This window comes from Cupressus sempervirens, chromosome 11, assembly GCF_028749045.1.
Source record: "Cupressus sempervirens isolate cs-2001-9-10 chromosome 11, ASM2874904v1, whole genome shotgun sequence".
Taxonomy (NCBI): Eukaryota; Viridiplantae; Streptophyta; class Pinopsida; order Cupressales; family Cupressaceae; genus Cupressus; species Cupressus sempervirens.
The window spans coordinates 596370144-596383858 of NC_143128.1; the positions used below are offsets into that span (position 1 = coordinate 596370144).

Sequence of the window (13715 nt, forward strand, 5' to 3'; positions counted from 1 at the left end):
GATATCATGGTTACAGGGGGACCCATCTTCCCCACCCCAAAAGTCATGTCTTGGTCTTGGAGATTTTTCGCATCACCTCAGACCTCCAATCTCCTAATCCAAAAAGTGAAGTCTCCCCGAAGTCTCTTGATAAAATATAAATGTAAAATATAATATTAAATAATTTTATATATTTTAGCCCTCATTTTAATGTTTTTAATGCAAAAATTAAGACCAATGAGATACAATATTGTGATTATGTGAATTTTGAATTATTTTGACTCTATATTAAGGTGACATTACTATTATTATTTACTTTAATATTTTAGTTTTATAGTATTACTATTTGCAAATTTTGTATTTAGTATTAGACTCTTTAAACAATTAAAAAAATATATTGCCATCTCCTAGTACCCCCGTCTCCTATTTTTGAAAAATTGCCATACTGGTACCAGTACCAGTACCAGTACCAGAGACCTCCAAGTCTCCCTGTCTCCCGGTGACCTTGTCAGATATCAACTCGGTTCATTCCTCCATTACATTCTGATATTTCAAATCTAGCACCTAACCCTTACTCTCACTTCATGGATTTGCTTTCTAATATCTTTGGATCTAGCATCTACAAAAATTATACCTTTTTAGTGTACATCACAAATCAACTCTGTAATATCCTCCATTACATTCCGATATTTCAAATCTATCATTTAACCCTTCTACTCTCACTGCATGGATTTGCTTTCTAATATATTTGGATCCAACATCTACCCTTTCTAATCTCACTCCAGGAAACCCAATATGTCAGACAGAAACCAATACGATGTCTTGATGATGGATCCTGTAATTTAATCAATTGTGGATAAAATAACCAATTTCCTGGTATAGTTGTGCAAATTGCACTCTTAAATGATGCCTTCATAGATTATTGTCACTCTAATATAAATTTTTCCCCTGTACCACAAACCAATCTAGGTCGGAATAAAGAAGTGGGCTAGTAGAATTTTGAAATCACATGAATATTTGCCGGATGTCTTAACTGCTTTGATGCCTTTGAGAGCAATTTAATCGTCACATTAGAATTGTTTATGTTTTAACTGGAATCCAGAAAGAATAAGACAAACCTACATAATGAAATTGAGAATTAATGAAATTACGATTCACATATATGTCTTCCAACAACCAAAAAAGGGTATGATCAAAAAAATCAGAGTCTGGCTTTAATTTATGAGAACAAATTAACCTATAACACAGTTTCCTTTCATGCTGCGTAAATTGAAAGTTTGTGTTTATATTTGTTCCTTGCAAGTGCACATTTTCTGCCCCTAGTTCAGAGAAATTTGCTCAACAGTGCTATGACATGAAACAGTAGAATATGTGTTCATGTTGCAGCTCAAAATACAAGATGACTTCACATTCCTTTTTCGCTTTTTGAGAGTAAATAAGTCATGTACTTCTACAATAAGTGGTCCAGTTCTCCCAGAAGATGCTGTTTGGGTCCATGCTCCAAAGAAATTCAAGAACTATTATCATTGAACATCAGACACATCAGTTGCTGGTAACTGTAATCTGAATACGGAAGCAAAATTTTTGGTCTTTATAAGATTCAAATACTGGTCACCATACAACAAAAACAACAGCTGACCAACAACTGACTGACAAACCCCACACAGTCCTGCTTTGTAAAATACATTGAAACATTAGAATTGGGAAACTCTAGTTTTAACTAACTTAATAATCATTTATAAAACAGATAGGTACAAATTTTACCTTGGCACAAAAGCCAACACAAATTACGGATGGTCTCCTGTAGCAGGTGCTTCCTGTGCTCCCTTTGTTCCAGGACCTTTAGCACTAGCATTTCCAGTAGCTTGTCCCGAAGAGCCTTTGGAATTTCCTGTTTCATTTCCTGTCTGTGATGTTGCAACTGACTTCCGAATCTGAGGACACTTTCTTATGTCAGCTAACCAATAACTAATATAATAATCCACCTATTCTATATGTCTTTAAAATCAACCATACAAGGATGAAATAACATTCGAACAAATGTTGTAATATAAGTGCTAATAGAAAAAGGCTGAAGGGCAAGATATTGTATTGAGTTATACCACAGCAAGTCGTTGCTTGTGATTCTCGTTCACAGACTGCACGCAATACCCCCAACCAATCAATAAAAGGCATGTGATCAGAGAGAAATATTTTTATTCGCTGGTAAAGAACGAGAAGAGTCCTGCATAGCACTAAGGCCTTCAATAAGTAGACTAATGCTTCCTACGACACTACCAATTACTTCAAATAAATTAGCTATGAAGCATATTTAAGATAAACTAGGGCACATAAAATTTCTGATAGCAAAATGACAGAAAATTTAGCATAGAGCTTAAAAGGACAGCTCCTGCTACTTATATTTTCATTGTCAATGCAAAACAGGTCCATCTTTCTACATAGCTCTTGGCAAGCAATCTGAGAGAAATCTTACTGGCCTCTTGTAGGTTCTATATTCATCACCACTAAAGCCGGGAAGTGTTATATGCCAATATCTTTCTGCAGAAAAATATTCACTGTTCAGATGAGAATTATGGGATAACATATTTGATGCATCAATCATGATGAAAAAATTCGACAAATATTTAAAAATGACATCCTTAAGCATGAAGCAAACGCTAGAAAACAATGTACAGCAACTCACTGCACATACAAATGAATTGAGGAACCATCAAAACCAACACCCGTTAGGTATTACAAGACATGAAACTCCAAAACTTACCTAACGGGAGCAATATATCCTTGGGTTCCAAGTACTCTGACTTTCGATGTTTTGCCATAGTACAGGCACTAGTTGCTACCTGATTAACAAAAACAGATCATGTTGAATATAGGTTAGCACAAACTTACAGAAATAATACTTCACAGAAGATGGCCAATGACTAAAAGTAAACACAACAGAGATATAAACATTTATTTAAAGTCCTGAATAATACAGGTGGCCCAGCAGATTCTCCTTTGATAATGAAGTGTCAAAGTGCAAGAAATTACAACATATGTAGAAAGTGCAATTATACAGATTTTTAAAAGATATTGGCTCCAAATCATATTTAAGGTTCTTCTTGCATCTAATAAAATTGAAGTGACTAGACAAGAAGTAATGCACTGAACCTTAAACCTCAATAGAAGCATAGGGTTGAGAATCTTGAGATCAATAGGAATTAATTGTATTAAGAGATTTGAAGGGACAAGACATGTACTAATTCCATAAGCCAGTCTTGGCAAACTCTGAATGGCATCCAATATACGAAATGTTGACATTGTAGTCGATGATAAAACATGTCTGATCATCCTTCCCTAGACTAGAGATACAAATCACTGACTAACTATAAAATATGTTGTTGAGACTTCTTTACCCAGTCATGCATTTAGGAGATTCATTTTCTCAAAACTGTGTCCAACCCATAACAGAAACTATCATGTCTATAGCTTTTTTCCCAATTTTGCTGTCTCCTGGGCACTGTTACCAAATCTGGCCAGATCCCATTATTGTGTACCAGCCAGAATTTTCTGAGTTGGTTCATTATTTTCAATTCCTCTACAAATTTTAACAATTTGTTTGGCTCATTGATGAATTGAATTTTTTGAACCTGGTGAATATGCTTCTGCACATCACAAACTGGATATTTCCTAGTGAGTTTATTCATTTTAGCTAGATGCTTTTAACATTTGTTAGAAACTACAAATTAATAGTTACACTCCTTAAATTTGCAGCCCACAAGTCCCTTAAAGGACCTTGGATGTGTTTTAAATAGTAATCTTCAAAATTAACAGATTTCCTTATCCCTTTCGACGAATAAAAAAGGAAATTCAACATGGTACTATGGAGAAAGTGATGGATAGTTTGTACATGTTTCTGAAATAAATATATCAACAAAGCATTCGATTTTCACAATTAATAAGTTGATGGAACCAAAGATAGTAGCTTTAAGATTGAGCTTTATAATACCTTAAAGTCATAAGAAAACAAGTAGAGGAAGATGTTTAAAGAAACTCAAAGTATGCCAATTTCATCAGAAAAACAAAATATTATATATGCTCCATAAAATTTCTAAAAACCTAGTATAAGTACATAGAAGCAGTTTCAAAAGATATAAAACACAAAATAGTTAACAAAGTTGAATGCAAGGCCTGTTAATGAGCTTCAAAGGGTTAACCCTCTTCCACAAAAGGTTAAGGAGGTGACATGGATTCCACCCTAAGTTGCTGTATTTGCCCCTGAATGTAAAAGTCGACATTTGATTTGCCCAAATTCATAGTCAGTTCACATTCGTCTCAAATTCATTTTTTTCCTGACAAATTCCCTATGGATTCGCAATTTCGAACCCTGGTCAACTTTGCAGGAATTTCAATCGAATTTGGTAAAGGTCAAATGAGCCCGGGCAGAATGTCAGTGAATTTGGGAAACACCAAAAATATTGTTGACTTTTCAACATTTCAATAAAGCACTTTTTGGTTTGGTTCGACCTAAAATGAAGCTGTTTTGGGCTTTTATGCAGTGGTAGACCTGCATTTTCAATCTTATAAATTTATTGCATACCGCCCTCCAATTTAACGGACATTGTGCTTCCATTTTCCCTCACCTCTGCCAAATTCAGTGGTGTCATCCAGGATTAATCTTTTTATCTTATCTGGGAGGCTCAGCAACACCAACACCAGCGTTCGACCACCTTATTGTGTAGCGTTTGAACACTAGTGTTCCCCTTTGCCCCTTTGCCAGCGTTCAAGCAGTGAGCAAACAAAGAAAAACATAGTGAGCGTATTTGTTTACACTCACAAGTATTTTTGTTAGTTTTTTTTATTTTATTTTTTTAAATATATTATTATAATTTTATCAAATGCATACTAGATGCCAATATTAATTTATAATATTATTATATCGAACCAGAGTTGCCAGAAACTCCTCTGTCCTTCCTTGGGCGCTCGTATCCCCGTATCCAATTTGGAAATGTATCCGATACTGCCTGGATACACGTCAAATATTGTACCTATGTCTACCTAAAAAAACTTGATTTTCCAACCATGCCAAATACTATAGGATTTGATTTTTTAAATGATTGGATGTAAATCTTCCCAAATTTGATTCCAAAAAAGCTTTATTAAAGCAATTTTTTTTAAATGGTTTAAACAAAACCTGCACCAAATGAGCAAGACAAATAAAATGTTTTTCTATTTCAGCAACCCATTTTTTCAGTTATCTTCTAATGTAACTCTACTATGTTTACAAATTGTGGAGTGTAAAATTAACTTATAAGTGTCAATATTGCTTTTGAAGTAATGAAAATCTCCTATAATAACTTTAAAACTATGTTAAATATGTGTATGTTTTATTAATTAATGTTGTGTCCAGCCATATCCATATTGGTGGTCTTAAAAAAATGGCCGTATTCGTACCCAATACCGTATCCATATTTGTATCTGTATCCGTATCCATGCAACTTTGTATCAAACTTTACCAGAACAAAAAATTTGTGATTAATTTGTGATTTTATGAGAGCATATGTATTAAAATTTAATTTGTGATTGCAGATGTGTATGACTGAGTCTGAAAGTTGTTTGCTTTGCATTTTTACAAAATAAAATGATTTGTTTAGGTTTATTATTGAATCTTTTCTAATTGGTGTAACTTGTTTTGTTTGTTTGTAGATTCTATCATGGTTGCAAGTGCTTCTGTTAAAGGAAACTCACTTCAAAATCAACAGATATTCCCCATTTTGGAAATATGTGCAAATGGTTCGACCAATGCCAGGTGGAGGAGGTTATGTGTGGATTTGTAGCCACTGCAAAGTAGAATTTAGTAGCTCTTATAGTAGAGTGAAATTACATTTGTGTTTTATTCCTCAAAAAGGTATTAAATTTGTATCGGGAAGCCAAGAGTAAACAAAGTGCTACCTAAACCCTCCCCTTCCAAACTACATTGTAAACAAATACATTCAAGAACAAAAGCAAGCAGAGGAAGTTGTTGGGAGGGCAAATTCTTCTCACCCGTTGGAAAGTGGTAGCCCTTCAAAAAAAGGAACAATATCACCTATGTCTTCAACTACCACTCCTAGTGAACCACTTGTAGAGGGCCATCCATTCTTGCATTATCCTCAGCAACAAATTGTAAGAGAGCAATGGGACACTTGGAAACATCATTTCAAAATGAAGCTAGAGACATTGCCGATCAAGCCATAGCAAGATGTGTCCACGCAAATAGATTGTCATTTAATGTTGTTCGCTCACCGTATTGGCAATACATAGTAAGGGTAGTTAATGAGGTTCCAAAGGGGTTCAAGAGCCCTAGTTATGGGAAGATACGCACCACTTTATTGGATGATGGGGTTGTCCGCATAGAGGAAGCCATGTTGCCCATCAAGGATTCAACAGATGTGACAATAGTATCAAATGGATGGAAAGATGCAAGGAACCATCCTTTGGTGAATGTTATTGCAGTGTCTACAAGAGGTGCAGTGTTTCTAACAATTGTGGATTATGAAGGACAGGTAAAGGACGGCCCTTTCATTGCAAACATTCACATCCAAGCTATTGAGCAAGTTGACCCTTAGAATGTTGTTCAAGTAGTAATCGACAATGTGAAGAACTGCAGGGTTGTCGACTTATTGGTTGAGGAGCGATACAAACACATTTTTTGAACACCTTATGTTGTGCACTCACTCAACCTATTGCTGCGAAAAATTGGCACTAAGGTTGAGTGGATAAAAAAATGTATGAAGAGGCACAAGCTATCTAAAAGTTTGTCACGAACCACCACATGACGCAAGCCATACATCGACAAATTCCCAAAACTAGAGCTCTTCAAGGTAAGTTCAATTGTTTAAAATTTAAACATGTTTCAGAAATCTAGTCACTTTAGTAAACTTTCTATGTTTTCAAAATTTTAATTTATTATTATTTTGATTTTAAAATATGTTGTTGAGACCCGCTTTGCCTCCAACACTATTATTTCGAGACACCTTGTCAAGGTTAAAGAAGCATTGTCTAGAACGGTAAGCAATGTTAATTGGAGCATATGGAGGTAATCTGATAGTGCCAAGGCAGCTGCCATTTAGGCCTCTTGGTGGGATCCAATTGAATACCTTCTGAAGATCATCAAGCCTATATTGAGCATGATCCAGTACACTAACATGGACAGGCCTTGCTTGGGTGAGGTATATGATGGCATTGACTCCATGATTGAGGATATTATAAATATCATAAATGAGAAAGAGCAAGATCCTGATGAAAAGTTCTTCGAGGAGCTACAGGTAATCATGGTAGAGAGATAGAACAAAATGACTACCCTTTGCATCTACTTGCCTTTGCATTGAGCCCCAAATTCTATAGCCAATTGGTCCTCAAGGGGAGTACCACTAGAGTTGCCCCATACAAAGATCCTAAAGTTGCTCAACGGTACAAGGCAGCTCTTCGAAGACTCTTTCCCAAGCACCTACGACTTGCAATGAGGTCTGAAGTTATGAGTTTCCCAAGCACCAATAATTGTGATCTTGAAGCTCTTGAAGACATAGAGAATGCTGATGCTCGTAAACTTATGGACAAATGTACCAGCACTAGCAGCCCATTGCCATCAAAATTTTATCACAAGTTTTTTAATCTTTAGATTCTAATTTCTAATTTCTTGTTGATAAATATTCAAAACTATTCATTCTATAATTGATAGGTTACTAGTCCATCATCATTTGAGAGGAATTGGAGCACATACTCCATCCACTCAATAAAATGCAGCCAATTGAACTCCAAGAAGGCAGTTACCTTGGTGTTTGTGCATTCAAACTTGAGGCTCACAACTCACAAAGAGAATGCCTACAAAAAAGGCAAGGCAAAACATTGGGATGTCAAACCAAAGTCCACTTTGATGCACTTGCAATTGATGGTGGTGATCACGAGATACATAATGATGTTGAAGCTGATCCTAAGACTACGGCTGAGACTGCTGATGCTAGTGGCACTAACTGTGCTTCTAATCAGCAACTGCCTACTGATGATGAAATCTTTGATGATATTTGATCACATGACTGATTCGTAATGTTGTCATTACTGTTTTTCAACTAAAACATTGAAATGGCGGTGTATTTTGACATTTTGTCATGCCATTCGAACTAAATCATTAATATATGTGGTGGAGTAAATTGCTAAATTGCTTTATTATTAGCATAGCGTTTGTATGAACTTATTTGCTGCAGCATATTTTTACAAATATAATATATAAATTAATTAATTAATTAAATTCTTGTACAAACAAAAACCCAAACCCAGCCCAAAAATAATAATTTCATACCAGCATCCAAACCAGGATCTGAACCAGCAATTTAGATTCCGCCTGGTAAAAGATGGACAAATAAATTTTGACATGGCCTCAAAAGGCAACCCGAGGCCATTTGGTGCTAGGTTTGTAGTTTGTGATTGGACAGGCAACACCTTGATGATTGGGGCAAGAAGTTTGATGAATGGAACAAACAAGAAGTTAGTTCAGGCAGCCTTCATAGCAATCAAAACAAAAAGAACACTCAATGTGTCAAAACTCCATTTGGAAGGGGATTTCCTAATCATAATTAATGCCATAAAAAAGGGGAGTCAGGAGTAAGGTATCTAAACCAACAAATTCAAAGGATTACAGAAAAAGCACTTAATGTGTCAAAACTCCGTTTGGAAGGGAATTCCCTAATCATCATTAATGGCATCAAAAAGGGAGTCGGGAGAATGCTATCTAAACCAACAAATTCAAAAGATTGAAGACAGTTGAGATCTTTTGAAGAAATTAAAATTACTTGTGTGAAGAGAGAAGGGAATGAATTGGCCAATGTCATGTCAAAAATAGGAGTTTCGTTATAGGAACAAGGCAAAAGAAAGTGTTAGAGGATTTCCATAGCACTGAAGGGAAGCTTTTTACTTCGTGGGTTGAAGTAGCAGCAAACTCAAATGGAAGATGAAGTTTATTTTGGTGGGGTCTAATGGCTGAGTTGAGATCCAATGTAGGCTATTCCCTGAGAATTAAACCACACCACGGATATCTAATTTCAAATTTATATTTATAAGTTTTCCCTCCTCATTGGAGCCGTTAGGTGATGGTAGATTTTAATCATACTTTGGCAACCTGGCAAAGCATTGTTCAAAGAGGAAGGCAAATACACAGTGCCATCATGACATGATACAATTATCATTAACGTTGTACACCCCAAGGCTGAAATGGGAGGTAATTGGAGTCAAACAGTCTAGAAGAAGGAATGGTGGCCCATGTGTTGTAAAGGGCAAAACAGTTGTTTCCCTTTTGCATTTGGCTGAGTCTATAATCTCCAGGTGGTTAGATGTGCAGAACAGTGATAGAGCAGAGGTATGGAGACCAATTTCTCTTTGCAAATGGCCAGCCAGCAGCAAATTTTTTTATTTTATTTTTTTTGGGGGTGAGGGAGTAAGTCTGACATGGCTAAAGGAATTTTTCTAATTAAAAACCCTTAATTCTGGCAGATTTTAAACATGTTGCTCGGAGAAGAGTTCATGGAAACAGAGCATCATTTTCATTCCAACTCAAACATTCCGTGTGCAGTGTCCGCATGGGCTCTTCAACTTGGGATGAAGGAGGATGCTTTGTGGATTATGAAAACACGTATCCTCAGTGGAATAGTAGGATGATTCCAGTTTTACCAATGGCAAAGCCAAGTGTGGGATTGAGGGTTGAGGAAGGTTATTGTGGAGCAGTGGAAGGAATGATGCTGAGCTACAAACCATTTCTTGTCTGCAGTGCAACAATACTGAAAGAAAAACAAATATAGGCAAAAGTCGAATGGGAGATGTTAAAGGAGTTCCTGATTCAGATGGTGAAGGAGAAGCAACTGAAAGAGAAGGTAACAAGGATTACCAAGAAGGCTCGGCTGGACACTAGAAGTGACATCTTAATTCCAGAAAATTTGAAAGTTATGGCTTCAAAGCCAAGGTCAGCAAGTAGTCAGTTCTGGTGCTTCATAGTTTTTTGTCAAGTTTTCTAAATCAGTGTCTGTATATGTTAATGGCCAGTTTTGTTATTGAAGGGGCATGGTATTTTTAGCCGGTATAGTCTATACCATAGTTCAAAATATCATTATTGCCAATTTATCTCTGAGGACCAAAAAAGAGATTGGGAAATATGGGAGGTAAGTCAGAAACTTCTCGGGAAAACATTGGGAACTTAAAGTCTGTTTTTTCAGACAAAAATCTGCTTTTCCAATCCTGATGGAACCTTCTTTCTCTTCTTTGCCCTTTCTCTCCTCTCCAAATCTGTTTTTCCAATCCAAAAAATGGTTTTCTTGACCATCCCTACATCTAACAGGCACGCGGTTGATTAATTTGCTATTTACCAGGATAAAACAGAGAAATATCGCCGATATTTTACCAAATTCTCTGCGATATTTTGAAGCTTTTCTGCAATCTGAGATAAATTGGCGTTACTTCTCGGGAGCCAAAAAATATGATGATAAGTAGGCTTACCACAGATGTATTTGAGATATTTGGAACTATGGTCTATAGTAGTTGCAGAAGGTAGTCAGGGTAGTTTGTGCTGTAGCTTAAATGGCAGACCATTTCCAGTCAGTATGGATGCATTATCTTGAACTGTTATTGCAGAAATATTTTAATATTAATACAAAAAATATATTACCGATTAAAAAAAAGGTGATTGAAAAGAAAATGAAGAAACTAACAAGCATAAAGTGACAAGTACGAAAATGTCAATTCTAGCAATCTTTGACAACTATTTGAATTTCATGAGAAAAACACACAAGCAATGTAAAGATGTTGCGAATAAAATACAAAAAGAAAGAATGTATAAAATTGTACTCTGCCAAGAAAATCTTCTGCTATCTCTATAAGAATGTCTTCGACTTCACCATCTAGCTTCTGCCGAGGGTCAATCTGCACCATCAATAGAAGAACTCACATATTTAAAACAGAACTATCCTCTGTCCTAAATTATTAAGTTAAAAACGAAGGCAGCCTTGGTACTGTTAGGTAGAAATTAGTGATAATCATACATGTTAAATTGAACAAACTCACTAGTTAAGAAATTCAACAAATGTTGCAGACCTAAAATAATGACATAGCAAGTCCAAACCTGATCAACTAACTCTTGGATGCTCCTCTTCTCAAGTATCTTATTACTTGTTTCAGTTGTCCGATCATTACTTACAGCTGGTACTGCATTTCCGGCTATAGATGTACCAACTGGAGTTCCAGCTGATATTGAAGCATTTTGAGTTGGAGTTCCTGCCACTCGAGATATCTGGTGCTGCTGTGATGTGATATGCAAAGGCTGTGACATCCGTTGCTGCTGAAATTGTTGAGTCTGTTGTTCCTGCAATGGCTGTTGCTGTTGCACTGTCAAAGGGTGTGCCTGTTGCTGTATTTGACCATGTGATCTCTGCTGCATATTTTGCTGCTTAATGTTTGATTGAAAAGAAGAAGCTATAGGAGGCAAGCCGGATTGATGCATTTGCTTTCCTTGAGGTGGCATCCATTGAGGCTGATTTGAAACTGCACTTGAAGCCACACTAGCTTGTCCACCTTGTGATATGCCAGGTGCTTTAGAACCAAGTGATCCCCCAGTTGTGTTTCTTTGAAAATTTGGTGAGTGCATCTTCTGGAAAATATCAGAAGTTTAAAACTTATTTTACAAAATTCACTTGCCAAAAAAAAAATCAGTATTTAGATTAACATGGAAAAGAGGATTTGATATATATATAGCGACTAGTAGCTATGTCAACTTGCTGTGAATCAATATCAAATGACATTGAATATGTCAATCACATGCTGAGCACAAACATAACAATACATAGCAATATGTGTACACAGGAAAAGTAAGATTCAGGAGCCACCCTACCATCACCCTATGATATAGGGTGCACTCTGTTGCCCCGAAAGGAAATGCTAAGAAATGAAAATAGATACGAATAATTCTTAGTTAAAAAGAAGAAAAGATCCAAGATCTAAGCTGTTTCTCTTGACAAAGATGCCATAAACATTGTATACAGGTAATTTTGGCTTGTTTGAGGACATAATGATAATTTATTAATCAAGTTTTTGATAACACCCTAATGATAATTTTGCTGGAAGCCCTGAATTAAAAGTAAAATCAATCATTCACTTTGTCAGTTATCATAATCCATACATGTGCATAAATTCTGTAGTACCAGGAAAAAGGACTTGAAAACAGAAAATCTCTGAAACAAAATAAACGTGTAAAGACACTAAAGTGGTCTAGAATCATTTTTTAGAAACTTAAGTAAAGCAAGTCGAAAAGTCATTTTATTGCTCATGTAACACGCAAGCATGACCACTATGTGTGTAGGACTCAAAAACAAGCCACTACCACTCATCTACATTATATTCTGCATCTGGGAAGTGATCCAAATCCAAAGTTCTCCTTCCCCTCACATACAAACAAACCTTGCCTTTATCCCTTCACTTTGATGGTTGCAAATTTGAACTAAACAACCACCTATTGCTCTTCATTTCCAGTAGCTGAACTTCCCCCAATAGTGAGGCTACTCATCTATTCTTGTCATTCTTCTATCCTGGATCAGACTAATTGCATGGTCAGAAGAACATTGTAAATGAGAAAGAGAGAAGATTTAAGGGCTGTACTAACACCCTAAGAGTTGTGCAACTTATAAAGGAGGTACTCTCACATAAAGAAAAACCAGGGAAGAAAAATGTATCTGAAGCCTTATTTGGAATGAAGATAAAGACCAATGCTTTTCTGCATCATGGCCCACCAAATCTAAAGCCTTCTCTTTTGGAGGCACCATACATATTAAGAGCATGGTAACATTAAGCTACTTGAGGAACTCTGAGTTTACTCAGGGTTGTACAGAGACATTGGAGAATCCTATCAGTAGATTGAATCACATATACAGCTTAAAAAGTTTGACTTTTGGGATGACCGCAATTCTGATAATTTATTCATTTTCTTAACTTCCAAGTCCCACTTTGTCATCCAGACCTCAAAAGTAAAACCCCACTCAAGTAAGGATGCTATTAACAAGTATTAATAAACTGGAGCTTTCCCAAAATGGCAAATCTTCTCCTAGGCATTAATTAAATAGTTCCAGCAATACTGGATCCCCAATGTTTAAGAATGCAAGAAGCTCAAATGAATTAAATCGAGATTCAAATTCCTTATATATAATTCAAATGAGCATTATGAAACAACATTATCCATAAGGGTAGTACTGCAAATATTTCCTCAATGAAAAATACAGTTATAATAGAGCCTCTAAATTCTCATTGTTAGTTAAAACAAACCAAAATGCTCAAGATCCTTGAAGCCCATTCAACTACAACAAAGCAAATAAGAATTGCCAACAAAGAAGCAACTTCCAAAGGTTGGGTTAAGCAAATCTTTATACCACAACTCGAGTGCTAGATCACTGCATTAAAACAACGATTTCCATACACCATTATGGTCTACAAGAAGCTTTTCTTGTACTAGAGAACAAGGTGCCTGATGTCAATTGACCACGTCATCATTACATCAAAAGAGAAAGGAAGGGACAATAATGAGCACAGCTATTATGGAACTGAGTTGGAACCAATCCAAAAGATGATAATGAGCACAGCTACTTTAAGACTCAATTAGCATGACTAGAAAAAGATGGAAGAGGTCATATAACAGTAGTAATAAGCGGCATGATTACAAGAAGAGCTACATGAACAAGACAATTGTGTAT

At 36.0% G+C, this 13715-nt stretch overlaps 1 protein-coding gene across 12 annotated transcripts in view; it reads right to left on the reverse strand.

The window, feature by feature from the left end:
- Nucleotides 1–1168: 1168 nt before the first annotated feature.
- TAF12 (TBP-associated factor 12) overlaps nt 1169–13715 on the reverse strand; it is a 29802-nt gene continuing 17255 nt past the window's right edge. The window contains exons 4-10 of one of the 12 annotated variants that reach the window (XR_016359199.1): nt 11102–11626; nt 10828–10902; nt 2741–2819; nt 2453–2517; nt 2082–2203; nt 1744–1913; nt 1169–1496 (exon numbers count right to left, since the gene is read on the reverse strand). Coding sequence is in view for 6 of the 12 variants with exons in the window: in XM_089811717.1 (XP_089667843.1) it covers nt 1767–1913; nt 2082–2117; nt 2453–2517; nt 2741–2819; nt 10828–10902; nt 11102–11626 (927 nt within the window). In the remaining 6 variants the exon portion in view is untranslated. Of the gene's footprint in view, nt 1649–1743; nt 1914–2081; nt 2214–2452; nt 2518–2740; nt 2820–10827; nt 10903–11101; nt 11627–13715 lie in introns of all 12 variants that reach the window. The other 11 variants (XR_016359200.1, XR_016359198.1, XR_016359203.1 and 8 more) reach the window with 11 other exon arrangements.